At 39.3% G+C, this 18,613-nt stretch overlaps 1 protein-coding gene and 1 non-coding gene across 3 annotated transcripts; both read left to right on the top strand.

Moving 5' to 3' along the window:
- Positions 1–217: 217 nt before the first annotated feature.
- TGDS (TDP-glucose 4,6-dehydratase) lies at positions 218–13,712 on the top strand. 2 transcript variants are annotated; one of them, XM_063149538.1, is made up of 12 exons: positions 218–309; positions 1,709–1,775; positions 2,171–2,239; positions 3,881–3,971; positions 4,907–5,049; positions 6,550–6,648; positions 7,476–7,535; positions 9,138–9,181; positions 9,453–9,618; positions 10,178–10,236; positions 12,163–12,260; positions 12,632–13,712. In XM_063149538.1, exons 1-12 carry the CDS (start codon positions 233–235, stop codon positions 12,730–12,732), a joined length of 1,074 nt encoding a protein of 357 aa, XP_063005608.1. In that variant the 5' UTR covers positions 218–232; the 3' UTR covers positions 12,733–13,712. The 2 variants fall into 2 exon arrangements, with proteins under 2 accessions (XP_063005608.1, XP_063005609.1); XM_063149539.1 differs by lacking the exon at positions 218–309 and adding an exon at positions 1,104–1,281.
- A 4,564-nt stretch (positions 13,713–18,276) lies between these two features.
- On the top strand, positions 18,277–18,349 carry TRNAF-GAA (transfer RNA phenylalanine (anticodon GAA)). Its single transcript has one exon. It is a non-coding gene; the product is annotated as a tRNA-Phe (tRNA).
- Positions 18,350–18,613: the final 264 nt, after the last annotated feature.

Raw genomic sequence — 18,613 nt, 5'->3', positions numbered from 1 at the left:
TATATGAATGCGGATATTGGCCCTTTTCACACGCTGCGCCGCCCCCGCTGTTGGTGGCCTCCGAGACGGTGACAGCTCCGCTCTTGGGGCCGCGCGGGGAGCGAGGAAGGCGATCATTCAGTGAGGCTCTTGCAGGCGCTGCGGCTCTGCCCGTGAAGCCCCCGGGCCCGTGCCGCTGACGCGCAGCCGTGGGGGACAGGGAGCGAGGGGCCGGTGCCGTAAAGCGCGGACGATGTCGGGGCGGGCGGGCCCCGCGGCGCCGCCGCCGTTCGAGAAGCGGGTCCTGGTGACGGGCGGCGCCGGTTTCATGTGAGTGAGCCCGCGGGGCCGGAGCGGGGGGCCGCCGGCGAGACCTGGCGGGCCGGGGTGCTGCCGCCCTTTGTCCATCCCGGGCCGGTTCCTCGGCGCCGCTGGCTCGGGCCGCGCTCACTCAGGGGCCGCTGGTGGCTCGCCCGTGTCTGGGTTCGGAGGTGGTGAATGCCGGGGGGCGAGCTGGGAGCCCCGTCCGCCTTCCCTGCGGCCGGCCAGGAGATGGAGGGACCGCCCGGCGCTGGCAGTGCATGCTCGGCTTCGGCTGCCCAAAGGAAGGCAGCGGAGCTGCCGGAGAAGGGCCTGGAGCACAAACCTTGTGAGGAGCGGCTGAGGGAGCTGGGCTTGTTCTGCCTGGAGCCTCAGGCGAAACAACCTTATCGTCTCTTCAGCTCCCTGAAAGAAGGTTGTAGCGAGGTGGGGTTGAGCCTCATGTCCTAGGCAGCAAATGACAGGACGAGAGTACACAGTCTGAGCTGCGCCTGCGGAGGTTTAGGGTGGACGCCAGAAAGAATTTATTCATAGAAAAGATGATTAGATATTGGGATGGGCTGCCCAGGGAGGTCAGGAGTCGTTGTCCCTGCAGGTGTTCAGGAAACGATTGGACATGGGCCTTAATGCCGTGGTCTGGTTAACAAGGGGTTAACCCTTGTGTTTGGTCGTAAGTTGGACTCGGTGATCTCGGGTCTTTTCCAGCCCAATGGATTCTTTGGGTTAAAGGTGGCAGGGCTTCGAGCCAGCTGCTGTTTCCCGTATCAACCCCCAGTGCTGTGGGCTCAGTTCGAGTCAGAGAAGGCTCTGGCCCGAATTGAGCTTGAGCCCCTCCGTGTGTGGAAGCTGTGAGAGGGTTAAATTTCTGTGTGTGAAAAACGCTGAACTAACCTGAACTCTCAGAATGAGTTTCATGTGCACAAGACCGTGCCAAAGGGGCAGTGCCACCTGGTTGTCGCACCTAGCAGCAGTGTCAGAGACGTGAGTGATGGCAGTCACTGTCGTGGGTTAGGAGTGCTGACTGCTTGGTTCTCCCTGATAACCAATATATAAGCTTTAGATTGCAAAAATATTTTACAGTGGCAACTGAATATAGCCTATAACAGTTTTTTTTTATTTTTTTTTATGTGACTGTGGGCAGTGCTGGTTTCTTTCATTATAGGATGAACTTTTGTTCTGATTTTTAGTTTCTTAACCTTACATATAGAAAATTAGGATAATGTATAGAATATAAGAATAATATTGATGTGTTAAAATATCTTTGAATTTTTCTTCCATTTGTCTTGAATATATCTTCTTCTTCCCCTAAAACTTTTGATATTGCTGAATTTATTTGGAATTTGTCATCTCTTCATTACCTTAAAGCCAAGTATATAATTGTAAAATATGTTTTTCTTCTGTCCTGCAGTGCTTCACATGTAGTCGTCTCTCTTGTGAAAAACTATCCAAACTATCTGATTATAAATCTGGATAAGGTAATAATACCTTGTTTTCTTTCTTGATATGGATAACTGTTTTAAGTGATTTATAATGCAGTTTATAATATGTTGAAATGTATATGGCTTATTGTTAGTTACTAATTTTTGTTTGATTTTCCATTTGTTCCTGTGCAAAAAAAAAAAAAAAGTCAACTAGTGTTCAGACAAAGAACAAAACTTTTCAAGCTCTAAGCATCTGTTTAAGAATTTTTGCAGTTAGGATATCTTTTGGAGATTTGTGCTTTTAAAGCTTCACATCTGCTTGTGAAGTAGATTTTTTTAAAATAAGTTTTTACTTTATTCTTAGACTTTCCAGTGGTTAGGTTAGGTTTGAGTAGCCTTTTTGCTTCCATGAAGTCCACTCACTGATGTTGTGTGGTATTTCTCTTTAGCTCGACTACTGTGCAAGCTTGAAGAATCTTGAAACTGTCTCGGGGAAGGAAAACTACAAGTTTATCCAGGTGATAGAGCCTTCCCTTCCACAAAAAGTGACTTTTTACAGGTTTCTGGTGTACTGCTTCCACAGTTTTGTCTTCAGACAGGAGATGGATTTTGATTTATTGTTCAGATCAATATTTGGGTTTGCTGGGCTTGTGTGCCGATGTTCCTCCTGCCTACAACAGGCAGTGCTGATGCTCATCTCTCTGTCTTGGGGTCTGCCCAAGGTTGCAGGACATCTGAGAAATGCTTATAGCTCAGTTTGCTGAAACAGCACCTTTCTCAGATGTAGTAGATGTCAACTTGCCTTTTTCCTTAGATTCAGGTGAGGCTGAACTTGCCCTGACCTGCTGGTGATGCCCGTGGCAGTTTATGTTTTTGGCACCACCTCTTTGTTTCAGTATGGGATTATATCTGAGCTTTTGGGATAAAAGTTGCATGAGAGGAAAGGCACAGCCTCTATGTAGACATGCACGTGTGTGCAGTTTCAACATGACCAAAGTGGCTTTTTTGTTATTTTCCTAAGGTCTTTGATTGTTTCCAGCAATATGAAATGTATGAATGCAGCATAAAAGCCTTGTTACCTGAGTAGATATTAACATTTAATTGCTGGGGAGAGCATGGAGTTCTACAAGATATCCTTTAAACAGCAGATCCCTGTGTGAAGCAGGGGGGGCAGTAACTAGGAATGATGTGGCTATACTACTTTTGAACAACTGTAGGAATCTCTTGTCACAAAACTTACATCAATATAAATAATTCCAACTTTCCACTGTGTTGCCTTTTTTTTTTTTTGTGGTTTGGGTTGTTTGTTTCTGGTTTTGGCTTTTAGCGACAGTTGATCACAGCTTAACATCCAGTATGCAACCAAGCAGTTTACACTGACAGGAGAAAATGTGCTGGAAAAGATAATTTGTAATGTGCAACCCTTATAATTAGAACTGTGACATTGATCCTGACCTTAGGAGACAGAAGGAAGGATGTATTCTCTAGTGGTACTGTAGAAAGGAAGTCTGTTTTGGAAAGTAGAACAGTAAGTTTAGAAAATTTGCCTCAGAGACTGTATAAAAGATATGTTTTAATCACAATTTCTGTTGCTGTTCAGCATACATGTACTAAGCTTGAATTTAATTTAAAAACAATTCAGTAACTAGCCATTTAGTTCAAAATAATGTCTCTTAAAAAATATCGCAATTAAAAAATCAATCACCCAAATAAACAGCAAACAGCAAAGCCCTTGCAAGACATAATCTAATCCCCCTTAGTGGGAATCTGCTTCTCCTTTTGCAGTACCAGTAGATGTCCCTGCCAGCTTGCCAGGCTGGGAACTCTTACTTGCTCTGGGAACTTGGAATTTCAGCCTCAGTGTTAGAGCTCCACGCTGTACTTTTGTTGTGTGTATTTTTGACACATGGCTGTTTCTAATGTTAATAGTAATATAAATTCTGAAATAAGTTTCATTTAGGATTTTTAAAAAAATGGGTGAAATTTTATGTATGGTCTTATTTTAGACATGGCATTGATAAGTGGCCCAGAGCTCAGTTGATGGTGCTGTTTGTATCCTGTGTTCCCTTTGTAATGGTTTCTTATGTGACACTTGGTATAAAGGGAAGCTGACTATTTTCTATCAAATTAATTTGCCTTTTTTTTTCGTTCCTGTTTAGGGGGATATTTGTGAACCTGATTTTATAAAGCAGCTCTTTGAAACTGAGAAAATAGATATAGTGCTTCATTTTGCAGCCCAAACACATGTAGGTGAGCATTGCTGCATGTTTTGGTACTGTTTTCCATGGCTATACCTGCTCCAAATATATGCCAGTATACCTTTTGTCTTTTCCCTTCATATAAATCAAGGATCCAGTTTGTGTCTACAAATCACATGACTGAACATCTGGTGTCCTTTTTAACTCAGAGGGATTCACAGCCTTGATTCAAAAAGTTCTTAGTCTAACTGTTGTCTTGTTTTCATTGCACATCAATGGTAACGTACCTTTTTGTCTGCATTACCTTTTTAAATTCTGTCTAGACTGACAGAATGTTGCTGACAGTGTACTGAGGGAGTCATAAGGACAGTGGAGAGGGGCTTTGTACATAGTTTGAAGTTTTTACTTAATTGGCTCCTATGTCACATGAAGAAACAGTGTGAAAGCTGAAGGATTAGGTATAAATCCCACTGGAATCTTGTCTCCATGCTAAAAAGAGAGAATGAATTATAAAGTGCATATTTCAGATGGCTGCTTTTCAGTATCACTGTTAGTAAGAACAATCCCTACCATACTCCATCCATCATGAGAAGAAATCCTCAAAGAATTCTCCAGGAAAATACTTCTTGAAATTGTCACATTTGTTAGGCACAAAGTCATTAGGTCAGGGAACAGTTGGGAGAATCAAAGCAGCTGCTGATGAGTTATTAGTCATTGGTCATATTACTGCATCTTGCAGCTGTCTTTGAATGACACTTTTCTTACTGTACTTAGATTTAAAAAATCCATGATTCCAGCCTCTTGTTGAGAACAAGGATTTTTGTCTTCAAGTAAGTGCAGGAGGTGCCTTCATTTAATAAGGACCTTGCTGTCTGACAGGTCTATATTGCAGCCTTCAAGTGGAACCTATAGCCCTGTCTTGCTAAATTTAATTTATAGCCCTTGTCTGGTAAATTTAATCAGAATTGTCTGTATTTTTTAATGTAGATCTTTCATTTTGGCATGCCCTGGAATTCACCTACGTGAATGTTTATGGCACCAACGTGCTGGTTGCTGCTGCACATGAAGCCAATGTGGAGAAATTTGTCTATGTTAGTACAGATGAAGTATATGGAGGTAGCACTGATGAGGTGAGTTCAAAAATACATGAGGATTTTTCTAGTTTACCTGCTTTTAATAGTGAAAACAAAGTTGAGTCTAACTTTCCTTGGCCTCTGTAAATGTTTGACTTTAAGTAAGCACTGGTAGCTTCTAGAAAGCTGGATATCAAAATTGCCCTGTTTTGTTTGGTTTTTTTGGTGGTTTTGGTTTTGGTTTTTTTGTTTTTTTCATAGCTTGTTTTATGTTGAGTGTTTATTGTGAGATTTGGGTCATGAATGGTGTCACTACTCAGAGATAGTATCAGAGGAGTGTATTGTACAGGTTTTATCCTGGAGCATTCATGAGACTTCAGTAATGTGCACAGCTTAACAGGTGGGGAACTGCTTTATATTCTAGCTAAGATATTAACAGAGGTGTAGGCAGTGACAGTTCAAATAGAAAACAATTCCCCTATTACTGTAATAAATATTCAGATGTTTCTTGTTGTTGTGTGCACATCTTTGATTTTTGAGAATTTATACCTGACCTTAATTCAGGAAATATAATTTAGCTCAGTAAAAAGGCAAATTATGCATGTTCATCTTTTTAAAGGCATAAATAAAGTCAAGGAGCCTTTTGCCATAGTCCCTGGAAATATTAATGTACATCAGAAGAGTTCTATGCACTTTCTCATTAACACAATCTCTTTATAATTTCCTTCAACACAGCTTCCATCTGTAGGCTTTTGTGATACCTAAGGATGATATTTTCTTGTGTGTAGACCCATGGCTTGGCTGATATCTTCAAGTGAAATTTTTCTGTCTCTGGGCATTGAAAAGAGAACTTTAATCTCTTTTTTTCTTCTCTTTGTGAGTCACGCTAGAAGTTCTTGTGGAGTTTTTTTTTGAGGGGAGGAAGGCCATTTAATTTCAGAGGCAAAGGTCAGACAAGAACAGTGAGTGTTTTAATCACGTTAAGGTGATTGTTACCAATCACACCTTGGCTAGTATCCTCCTTCTTTGGGTTTGTTTTTTTCTCTCTTCAAGTGAGAAGTAGATTAAAGTGTCAGGATAGTCTGGAAGATACCTGTTCTGGAACTGGTCAGAATTGTTGAAGCCTTGCTTTGGAAGCTTTTGGGTTGCAATTCTACATTTTTTACAGAAATGAAGTTACACAAAAATTTAAGAAAAGACCTCTTTTATTTAGGGCTGAATGGTGAATTTGCTAATGGGGGCCTAATTGCTCTCTGAGGCAATATGAACCTGAAAAATATTAAGCCTCTCTAGCAACAGTAATTATTTAATAAGATAAAAATCTGAGGACCTGCTGCTGTGAGGTAACTCTGTTACAAGTATAAAAATATTACTGCTGGTACTCTGTCTGTCTCCTATGTTCAGTAAATAGACTGTCTTTTGTTATGGTCTTCTGTTGTAAGGGGACTTTGTTAGGCTGATATGCTTGGATATTTATGGATTTTTATTTCTTTTGTAACTTTAAGGCTTATCTGGGGAAAAGAAATTGAGCAATGCAAATTTTTCTTTTCATTGTAGGAATTTGATGAATCCTCACCAAAACGTCCAACCAATCCCTATGCCTCCTCTAAAGCAGCTGCAGAGTGTTTTGTTCAGTCTTACTGGGAAAGGTACCAAGTAAGTCCATGGAAGCTTCAAAAACATTGAAGCCTGTAATTTAGTGTCTGTATTTTGTATGTAAGAGTATAAAAGAAAAATCAGTACAGTCCTCACAGTGGCACCTCTTTCCTCATTGTTAGTCTTGTAGTTTGGATGTGTTAGAGAATCTCCCTCAATAAGTTATGAAGATACACTGCAAGACAGTGGGGACAAATCAAATGTTTTTAAGTTTTGTTTTTTAAATCTGAACTGTAATATCTAAAAATGTGCTTTGATAAAATGGTCGAAGAGAACATTAGGAATTTAAAAAATCCATGCTAAGCTTGCAGGAATACAAAAGTGTTACATAGAAGTAGAACATGCGTAATTCAAATTGCATCAAGACTAGGCTTATGGTTAAAGCAAAAAAAAAAAAAAAAAAAGCCAGGAAAAATCCCTGCTAGTCAGATTTGTTTAAGCAAACACATTTATCCACATTTTGGATACTTTAGACTTCTGTTCTTGATATATGATGTTTTTGCTATAAAGTGAACAAGAACAGGATGTTAATGACCTGTGAAACATATTGGCATAAGTAAGAGTAAGCCAGTCTTCAGTCAATCAGAAACACATATGCCATGTCCTGCAGTGCTTCAGAGCTAGAGAGATTTCAAACATTTGTCACTGGTGGTGCTCCTGACAGGCTGAGAAGGCTGAAATACCGAGAGCTTAATTCAGTAACATTTGTAAGGGCATGCAGATTTTTGTGTGCGTCTGTTGGTTTGTTTGTTGATCAGCAGGAAGGTACAGATTTGTACTGGTGTATGCTTTCTTATGTAATCACCTGTATGTTTAATGCTCTCCAGTTCCCAGTTGTCATCACACGGAGCAGTAATGTTTATGGACCACATCAGTATCCAGAAAAGGTAAGTTAAACTGTGCTTTACTCTGAGCTTCACTGCACCAGAAATCAGGGTTGCAGTGATGTTACTTTTTTCTCATGTGCATGGGATGAAAAAGTGTGTGGAAGAGTGCTTTGAAAAAAGCACTCTTGCAATTAATGTGATTATATATTTTGAGCGTGCACTAATGTGTCTTACCCTGAACACATATTTTTTGGTCTAACTTCAATTAGAGACTTATAGTTTAAATGAATTTTATGACAGCAACTTTGTTTTGTAATTTTTCTGTTTTTCAAAGGATACTTTGACAGAGTTCCCCTACAAATTACATTAACTCACGTCATGTTTTGTAATTGTGAGTGTTCAAGAACTAAGGGAAACATTTCAAAAAGTAAACTGAGAATTCAATGTCTGGTATAGAAAGGGATGTTCCAGCCTGCACAGAAAATAAGTAAGATGGAGCTATAGCATTCATATATAAAGTGAGAAGTAGTGTGAAGTGACTTGTTTTTGCCTGTGTTCATACAGACCTTGCAAGGTGACTATTTAAAACAGTTATTTGTGAGAAGGAGTTGCCTTTTTAAGTCAGTACCTGAATCTGCTTGGTTAGTGAATGGAAATACACTGTTGAAATGAAAGTAATCATCACAAGTACTCTTTGGAGTTTGGAACTGGTGGAAAATGTAGCTATGTTTTACAGTTCTATGGAGCTGTTTTTAAATTGCTTTTTACCTTTTGTGTTTTTTTTTTTTTTTTTTTTTTTTTTTTGAAAATACATTTATTTTCACATACATTATTGCAGGTGGATAAGAATGGCTTTTACAGTACATTTTTCATTGATCTGTGTCTTGCTACAGGTTGCATGATTGTTGGGGTATATTAGGGGATGTATTTGCTGGCTTTTGACTTATATTTATTCTTTGCATAGCAAATTGTAGTTACTGCTAAAAACACAGCACTAGGCTACATGAACCTTTTATCTAGTATTTTGCTCCTGTCTTTAGAGCAGGAAGTTAAATTTAAGTAATTTGAGTAGTTTTCTGGTGGCTTCAGTTTAAGGACTTTAATTGTTGGGGTAACTGTTCTGAAGTATCTGGGGCATTATGAACGGATCTAAGCTTTTAGATGAACATAATGTAAATCTTTGTGCAGTGAGCACACTGTCACTGGATCCGTGTTTATCTGTGTAATCTTAAAATTCTCTGTTGATTCTCTTCCAAATTTAACTACTTCTACAACTTTTTGTTTCTAAAATTACTGAAATTCGGTGGATGTTTAAACCTTGTTCTGAACTGTTGATAATATTATTTCTAGTTAGATTGTGATTCACTGCCATGTGCAAAAGTAATGGAAACTTCTTTTATTTTTGAAAAATTGTTACATTTGTAACAACCAGAAAGATAAGGCTTATAATACAGTAAAGACATGTACTCTTACAAACCAAAATCCTTGCAGTTTCTAGGCTTGATATATTCTTTCATTAAATTTAATAAAACTTAGAAGTATTTAAAGGATCTTATTAAAATACTTAATGCTTCATAACCATTGAAGTTCCTTATTCTTTGTAGAATAACAGCTTCTAAAATAGTGGAGTAATTATTTTGTTGTTGTTGTTTAATTCCTTAGGTTATTCCAAAGTTTATATCTTTGTTGCAACAGAACAGAAAATGGTAGGTAACTCACATTTTTTGGTAGCATTTCTGCTATAAAACTGTAATTGCAGTTATGAATATGTGCTTGTTTGTAAAATGATAATTACATAACAAAGTTCTGAATCACTTAATAGCAGAATTTCCTTAAAGTAAAGGATTGTTTGCATGTCAGCTACTTAAGGTACCTTCAGGCACCCATCTAACAGCAAAACTGCTAAAAACAGTCCAGTAAATGGAATGTGTCTATTTGAGAACTAAAATACTTTTTTTGTCTTTTTCTTGTCTTAAGCTGTATTCATGGTTCTGGACTTCAGAGAAGGAATTTCCTTTATGCAACTGATGTAGTAGAAGCATTCCTTACTGTCCTGAAGGAGGGGAAACCAGGTGAAATTTATAACATTGGAACTAACTTTGAGATGTCCATTGCCCAGCTTGCTAAGGAGCTAATTCATTTAGTGAGTAAAGAGTTCTGATGCTTTTCTTTACTGGTTTTCATTGCACATATAAATAATTACACAGACCTTCTGTAGCTCTGAAGGAGCTTAGACTTGTGGCTGTTGGAAGATCCTTGCAGCAGAATGATGTGCTACCTTTTCTGTGGCAGCTGGACTGTGTAAGTTTGCAGTATGGGCTATCCTGTGCTGGGCTGCTGTGTCAGTTATCCTGACTGGGACATATCCTGGCTGGCATCATGATTACCATTTTTTTCCATGCTGACTGCTTTAATTTTAGTCTGAGAATGTGGCACTATTAAAATCTAACAGTTTGATTATGATGGTCTGGCAGTGCTCTGGATGAAGGAGATAGGTTGGAGAAGTTCTAGATAATTTTGATAATTTTGGTGGTTTGAAGACTCAGTATACAAAAGTCCATTTCTGTTTGTGGTTTATATTTTTTTGTTTGGTGGAGGTTTTAAATAAGATTTAAGTTTGTTAAGAAAAAAACTTGATTTTTAAATATATGTTTAGATAGCCCAAGATGTATGGGAGTGATACTTGTTTTTCTTCTTGACAGATAAAGAAGACCAGTTCAGAGTCTGAAATGGAACACTGGATGGATTATGTCAAAGACAGGTGAGAAATGTGGAGGATGTGCAGGATGGGCTGCACATGCAGGTAGTTTTGTCCTGCAGGTTTTCTGAGACCCTTAACCAAAACTTTTTTGTGGAAGTGTTTCTGCTTTAAAGGAGGGAACACTTTTGAGGGAGTAAGAGCTGTTTTGCTTCCTTAAGTTTTTTTTCTCTTTTTTTTTTCTTTTTTTTTTCCTTTTTTTTTGCTAGTGGATTTGATATCTATGATCAGGGTTCTCTATAGAAAACAGGACTTTCATTTATTGTTTGGATCTGTAGGTCAGAATGAATGTCTTGAAGGGGAGCATGTAATGCTAATCTCTGTCTTCAAACATTCTCATACTTGTCATTACTGAAGTCTGCTCTGGGAAGAGGAAAAGTTTTATAGAACAACTAAATCTTTCCTTCACTGTAGCTTGGACAGTTTATTCAGTGTACTTTTTATTCAGCATTCACTGAGTGAGATCAATACCATCGTCTGTTGCCTAGCTTTAGTATTTTGGCATGAATGTGACTAATTCAGACCTAGATGTACTTTGTAGTAAGACTCAGTCTCCACAGGCAGAAATATGTGCCTGTGGAGTGTTGTTAACTTTAGATTTCTATCTTAAGCTGAAGCTGCTATCTCAAAAGTAGATGTAAAGCTCTAAGGTACCAAAGTTAGGGCAGTGGAAAAATGGGTAGCTTTTATAGATATGCTTTTGCTGTGTGTTTCCGTCCTTAATTTCAGGCTTGGTTTGTCTCTGCTCTTTTATATCCATTTCTTTTCTGCAGCAACAATGAATCTCTGCTTACTTTAGATATCACTCTCTCCAGAGTGATTAGAAATGATGTGTCTACTGATAGCAGTTAAGTATTATGGCCTTTAGAATTCTCACTTTCTGATCTCATTTAGATTGTTATCATGGCAACTGAAGTGTCTTTAAAAATGTGCTGGCTTTTGTTTTTAAAAGGAAATGTTCTTCAGAATCCTATCTCAATGTATTACAGGACTTTGATCAAATTGCCTTTGGCTCACATGATGTGAGTGTTTAGGAGTTCTCAGTGTATTTCACTTTGAGATATTTTTTTGTGTGTATGAACCATGTCCTGTTTAAACATAAATGGGCTTGGGAAACTAACCACGTAGGAGTATGTGTTTCAGTAGTGTTGAGATCTTATCAAAAATTGTTCATATACCAAATATATTACTATATAATTCTATAATAAGTGACTTAAAGGTCATGGGGGTTACTTGCTATGGAAAAATTAATTCTGCTTCTGCTTCAGATTAGCATGTTACAGTAACAGTGATAAGTGCTTGGTTTGTGCCTGCACATGTACCTTGACTATTCAATATGCCAATGCCAATAGTGCAGGATGCTAGACTGGGCTACCTATCTGCCAGACTATGGAAGTGAAAAGTTCTGCCATGCTTAATTATCAGATGTATCTTTCTGTGTTGAATCTTGCAGCTTGGGACTCTACATATTCAGTATTACTAAGTTGATGTAGTTAATGAGCCACTGTAATGATGCCCCTTTGGAAGCCTGTGTGTTTTAAATCTGAAGTATGTGTAAATTTCTGGGTTTTCAGGATAAAAAACGTGAATGCTAATATTAGAAAATGCTGGCTCTATGTTGCAAATGCACTGATTTGCACAAATGCGTTGGCAGTGATTTTTGTGTTCGTTTTTGTGCCAGTAAAATACTAATTAATATTTATTCTAGTCAATTTCGAGTAGTTGACTGTACAAACTGAATTGTGTTGTTGTAGCTGCACTCAGCTGCCACGTATTTTTTGAAGGCAATGCAACCTGTTTATGTTGGTGGGAATTTTCAAAATTGAAGCATATCTAATATTCCTTGGAAGACAGTGTGAGGTACTGCATGTCTAATTAAGGAAGCAATATAATCAGGTTGTTTTCTGTGTGCATTTTATATTTCATCAGGCCTACAAATGACCTCAGATATCCAATGAGTTCAGAAAAAATGCACAACTTAGGCTGGAGACCCAAAGTGCCTTGGAAAGAAGGAATAATGAAAACAAGTAAGACTGTGACTTTTACACTGATGTAGGAGTGATGGGAGGAGGGAGAGGGAAAAGGGGGAAATGGATATATAGCTTAATTAATGAGAAGCTCAAGAGATTGAATGTAACACTTGAATTTTACATAAAATTGGCTGCTTTCTAAATAGTGGATTTGCATGACATAAAAGAAAAAAGATAATCACATTTTAGTGCTAGAATAAGTCTTGCATAAAGAACGTACAAAGTTTAAACTAGATTTTTTGTAATATTATGGGCTAAAGTCTTCCATAAAGAACAATTAGCATGTTGTTAGTCATATATCTGTGGAATATTTGGATTTCCCTGTTATCTGTGGTCAGCTTGACTCATCAACATTCTTCCCATATTAGTTGAATGGTACAGAGACAATTTCCACAACTGGAAAAACTCAGAGAAAGCTTTGGAGCCCTTTCCTGTGACAGACCCATTTGCCCAGCTCAGTGGTCCATAGCCTGGCACAGAACCTGAAGGAGTTTCTTCTACCTCATATGGTCTTTTCTTCAAAGCCTGCAATCAAGTGGCCACACTGGACTCTTCATGTATTCAGTAAAGAACCACAGTGTGGCACAGCTTTGGAATGGTTTCAGCACTTTATAGGTTGAACCTCTTAGTTTCAGCTTTCGGTGCAATACTCTGTCCTCATTAAGTATTGATTTTAAAAAACTGTATGGAGTGAAGAATATTTATAATGTTATAAACTAATGTACTGAAGTAAAATCTGCCTTATTAAGAATAATTAACTGTGATTGCAGCTTTTGAGACTTGGAGTTAAATTTGTTTTAGTACTGGAATTATTCATCTGTATTAGTTTGTTTTTACAGTGTAATATATATAATTTTTGTCACTTTGAAGAATTGGGTTTTATTTTTAATCAAGGGGAGAAATTACCTATTTTTTTGAGACTATAAATTGACAAAAGCTGGACACAGCATCTGTATGGTTCCGTCCATTTCTCTGCTGGTGCACTTTTAGCTTTTGTAGTTGACTGATTACACTTACCTACACTATAACTTTAAATGCCCCTTTAAGGGGGGGAATGATGTCAAGAAGTAGTAGGTGCTCTCCTGAGATTTCCAGAAGTATTTCCTTAAACTTTGTGCTCCTTTGACTGTATTACTGTCTATTACATGTTAACTCCTTTTTCTTAGCTGTAATTGTAACAAACTTGAAATACTGGAACACAGTTAACATTCCAACGATCTTACTTCCTGTGATATGAAGGCTGCTTATGGAGGAAGTTTTTTAAAACTCTTCTTTTTCTGTGAATTGTGGGTTGACAGACCTTAATCAATGCAGTGTATCAGCATTTTTTCTATAATAAAGATTTTAAAGATAAAACAGTATTTGAGTTTTAATATAAAAGTTGGAAAAAAACTCTGTAATTCTAGAAATCTGTCAATGAATCTTGTTCACAGTTGATTTAATAATAAATATTACGGTGTGACTGGTTTCTCTTAATTAAGAAGAACATGCTGAAAAAGTACATGGTGGGTTTAAAAAAAAAAATATAAATTTTTTAGCTCTTCCTCTATCCTGAAAAAATTACCTTCACTTTTTTGTCTTTGGGGTGATCTGGCAAACATAAAAAGGACCCCTGTTCTCAGCTTCTGTAATTGGCCAGTCCCTGATCGTGTGTGGCCCCTGGGCAGAGCTGCAGGTGGCACAGGACTGGGATGCTGTGGGTACTCAGAAAAAGCTGTGACTCCTAAAGGGCCTCAGAAACTGGGAGATAGCTCCTGAAACACAAGTGTTCCCAACTTCATCACACATCTTGTGCTGCACGGTGCTGTTGGTAAAGTGCCACTTGTGGCTGGCAAGAGTCACTCTAAAAGAAGGCTAACCAGGAAGTTTCTAGGCTTACTGCAGTGCCAAGTATGGGTTTTAGGGTCTAGGGGCCTGTTATTGGAGGTGAGTTTACTGTGACACAGTGGGATAATGATAGTAGAATTGTGTGGCAGTTACTGATGCTTGATTTGGAAGTAAAAGCCTCCATTTGGGACAGATGGAAGTTACAGGATTTCATATGTAATGATCTGTTGCATACTTGGCTTACCAGATGTGCTTCTATGGATGAATCACTGAAATGTCATTGTCAAAATGCACACTGCTGACTAAATTCAAAGATTTCCTTAATTTTTGTACTTTTCTTGATTCCTTACAAAGTGCATCCTTCCTTACAATATCCATCTTACTGTTCTGTATTTTGTACAAGTCAGTACCAGAAATAGATAAAGTGCTGGAAAGATCTGTCTTAGCTGTATTTGTCATTGCTGTGACAGTTGCTTTGAGTGGGTTGTATGAAAATATGAGTCTTTCACATCTCCTTATACTGGACTACTGGCTGTGTTGCCAGTACTCTGTTATTAAGAATAGAGATTACAGATAACTAAAATCTTACTATTTTAAACATGTATAAGCCTTAGTTTAAAAATAGTTTAAACCTTTGAAAATAGCTACAGTATCTTGGAACACTAAAAATGGTGCTATCAGAAATACACAGAAGGAAGCAGTAGGGAGTGATTAGTTTATTGAACAGAACTTTTGAAAGTTGTTCTTAATGTATAGATGCTGAAGATGCAAGCATTGATATTTGTATGACTATCCAAAAAAGTTGTATTACCTGGGGTGGATTTTCAATAGGATCTATTAATTTTTTAGTGACAGCTGTTCTAGTTTATTTAAATGTTTTTGAAGATTTAATTCATCCAAGTGTTTGGGATTTTTGTCTTAGTGTTATTACTTGTATACATATAAATAAATGCACATTTTAAAATATTGAAATGTATGTATTTAAGAAATGTAGGAGGCTTTTGCTTTGAGCTACTTTGATGTACAGCAGATTTTCTTTGCAGCTGAGTGATCTGGTAGGAGCATTTCTTTCACAAGGAAATGTATTTTCTGGTGTAGAAAACAGCTTATCTTGCCATTAGCCTTCTGGCTTCTGTAGGAAGAAAAGGACAAAGGATCAGCTAGTGAACTGTCAGTGTGGAGAAGTGTGATGCTTTCAGGTTTTGTTTCTCACTGATTTTGCAGGGAAGCATTTCTGCAGAAGGCAGAGGTAGTGATGTAAAATACTGTGAACACTGTAACCTTTCAGTCTACTCTTTCAACCTTGTGTCAGAGCAAAGTGAGGCTACACCAGTAAGAAAAATGGAGTAAATGTGTATGTCACTTAACTGCTAAAACTTTCTAAGGGGGAAGGGCTGGACTTGGGCAGAGGTTTGGATTCAGGTTCTATCAGGAACTTGGGTGGTTTGCATCTCTTTTTGGGATTACTGTTCTGAATTGGATCAGATCTTTGGGAAGCAGCTCCTGAAATCCCTTGTGCATTGGGGAAAACCAAGATTGCACCTCACTGTCTTGGTGTGCCACAGCTGCCATTCAGTGCATCCCTTGCCAGCAGCAAGTGAAAGGATTTGGAAGATATCACTGTCATATTTTCTGGAAAAATCTCTTTGCCCAGGATCTTGCTCCTGGGAAGCTAAGAAGCCTCAGAGAAAAATGAAAACAATTATTATAATAATTATCTGATTTGCTTCTGCTGTGTTTTGCTGCTTTGGAATGTGTTTGGAGATTGTTTACCAGCAGGTGGTTGTTTCATTGGTTTCTGGTGTGAGTGTTTTCACCCATTGGCCAATTGGGGCCAAGCTGTGTCAGACTCGAGAGAGAGTCAGGAGATTCATTAGTATCTTTCTAGCCTTCTGTCTGCATCCTTTCTGTATTCTTTAGTATAGTTTAGTATAGTATTCTTTAATGTAATATAGTATCATAAAATAATAAATTAGCCTTCTGAGAACATGGAATCAGATTCATCATTCCTTCCTGCCACGGGGGTCTCAGAAAATACAACAGGAAGACACTGAAGTGGGCAGCTGAGGCAGGGCCGTCTGCACTCACAGAATCAGAGTGATTCAGCCAGGAAAGCACCTTGAAGATCACCTGGTTCAAGCCCCCTGCCATGTGCAGGGACACAGAGCCCTGTCCAACCTGGCCTTGAGCACTGCCAGGGATGGGGCAGCCACAGCTCACCCTGCCAGCTGTGGCCTGTGGGGCATTTGTGGTGTGTGTGTATCAGCTCCACTTTATGCAACAAAGAGAGCTCTTTCTCCAAGGCTTTCTCTGGTCTGACCTCAGCACTTGCTTAAATTTGTGTGCTGCTTGCATTAGGGGGTGTCAGCTGTGGTTTAGGCTTGTTTGCACTCTCCTAAAATGATGGACTAGTAAATACCTTTTGTTGTCCACCCTCTACTTTCTTTGATGTAGAGAAAGACTGTGGGTGAAAAATGTGGGGGTTTTTTTTGTTGGTTTGTGGGGGTTTTTTTGACTCAGAATACTCCATTTTGCTGAAAGTGTGTTCTTATGCCCATTAGACAGGCACAAACTGCAAATATCTTTCTACACAAGGAGGAACTTTTAATACAAAAACCCTCACCAAATTCTGTTAGGGGAAAAGCTGACTCTTGCATTAAATATGCTATGTCTGAGACTGAATTGTCCTTCTCTTTTATTTAATTTTGTTTCGCATTACCTTTAGTTTTTGGTTTTATTCCCATTGTCACTTCCATTTCACCTGGCAAAACAGAGATTTCTAAAAATAAGAATCAGAATAACCCATTACTCCCTAGTAGCTCTGATTGTTGTGGTAATGTATGAAAACTCTTAAGTCAATAGTGCTTTGACTTCTGTGCATGCCGTGACACATTTGGAGTTTATCTGCACCAGAGATCACAGATTGTGTTAGCTGCATCAGTAGGAGACAGTCTTGTTAAGGGATTATGTTCATCATTTCTCTGCAAAACAATCATTGCCAGTGGCAATGGGAAATCATGAGAAGATGAGATTTTGTATCAGTATGTTGTTCACACACCTCTTAAGCACAAGTGTGGGTGGATTTTTTTAACCTCTCCCTAACTGAATTTATTTGTGAAGAGTTTTTGTTTTCAGTCACTAAACTGCTGGCTCAGTCCTCAGCCTTTGTACTTCTGAAAACAGGTATTTGACTCCTGGAAACGTATCAGCTCCTGAAGAACCCACAAATGTGGGACAATCTGAGGAAAAATACACTCTGAAAATAAAAGGAAACAGGGGGATTTATGTTACCAAATATTCACATAGCTGGCTTGGGCTGAGGCTGCTTCTTCCCCCCTTGAAAAAGGAGGGATTTGTTAAATTCCTCTAGTACTATGGAAGAGAGTCTTGGTGTTTTTACTAACAGGAGGGAGCAGCAGTGGACAATTTTGCAAGGCAGCCTCTCTCCCCTCACAGTGTGCAGGAAGTGTGAGTAGGATATGCCCTCACAGGTGGCTTTTCCTAAACCATGGGCTGTGCAAATCAGCTCAAATTTAAGATGTCAGTGCCCACCTCAGGCACTAACATGGGCACTCTGATGCATCCTCCACCTTTTCCCTGTAGCCACAGGAGTGTGCTACCAGTTGCCTGTTGAAATCAATGCCTAATCAACAATGTGAATGTGAACTATTTTTTCTTCTTACACTACTTAGTCAGGATTTGTGATTTATGTGGACACAGGGAGCTTCTCCAGTGGACACAAGAAGGTGCAGGTGCCCTTCCTGTTCACGTCTTTTTGTGACACCATCATCTCTGCACACATTTTGTCAGGCTTTAAAATAAAATCCCTGAAAACTGAAAGTAAAATGCTGCCAATTTAATGCTCCTGAGTCCTACATAATGTTCTAGTTCCTGTTACCTGCCGTAACAATCCATGGAGCCGCTGCCAAAACACCTTCATTCTAATGTGTGTGTTGTGCATAGATGTCTGTACATGTGTTGTGCATAGATGTCTGTATTTGCATAATTTTGTGTTACTACTGATTTGTCTTTGGCTGGTGGCATAATTTTGTTTGCGGGGACCCGTCATTGACTCGTTTGTGGCTAATAACAACCACTCGATTTAGACTATAAACTGAGAACCGCCGGGCGACGGGTGTGGAGGGACAGATTAGTGGTGTCGCACCGCAGAAGGGGGAACACGGCCGCCGAAATAGCTCAGTTGGGAGAGCGTTAGACTGAAGATCTAAAGGTCCCTGGTTCGATCCCGGGTTTCGGCAGAACCTTTTTCCTCCTGTCCCTCGCCCTCCCGGGAGGCGGCGGGCGGGCGGATCCCGCTGCCGGCCCGGCCCGCGGGCTCCGAGCGCCCCGGGGCTTGGGCAGCGCCTGGGAACTCCCCTGCGGGATCGTTCCTACAGCGCCGGAAGGCAGTGCCCTGCCTTCCCGTGTCCCTTTTCAGCTCCTCTTAGTTTAAGCTTTTTATTTAGGGTGGAATAAATGAAAGCAGCGAGCTTCATTCCCTCTCCCTCTCCGCCCTTCTCAAG

The sequence above is a fragment of the Melospiza melodia genome, chromosome 2, assembly GCF_035770615.1.
Source record: "Melospiza melodia melodia isolate bMelMel2 chromosome 2, bMelMel2.pri, whole genome shotgun sequence".
Lineage (NCBI taxonomy): Eukaryota > Metazoa > Chordata > Aves > Passeriformes > Passerellidae > Melospiza > Melospiza melodia.
This window is presented reverse-complemented; position numbering and strand designations above follow the sequence as displayed.

Coding starts and splice junctions, on each gene's coding strand:
- TGDS (XM_063149538.1), top strand. CDS start 233: ATGTCGGGGCGGGCGGGCCCCGCGGCGCCGCCGCCGTTCGAGAAGCGG. Junction 1,776..2,170: donor TGATTATAAATCTGGATAAG/GTAATAATACCT, acceptor ATTTCTCTTTAG/CTCGACTACTGTGCAAGCTT. Junction 9,182..9,452: donor TTGCAACAGAACAGAAAATG/GTAGGTAACTCA, acceptor TCTTGTCTTAAG/CTGTATTCATGGTTCTGGAC.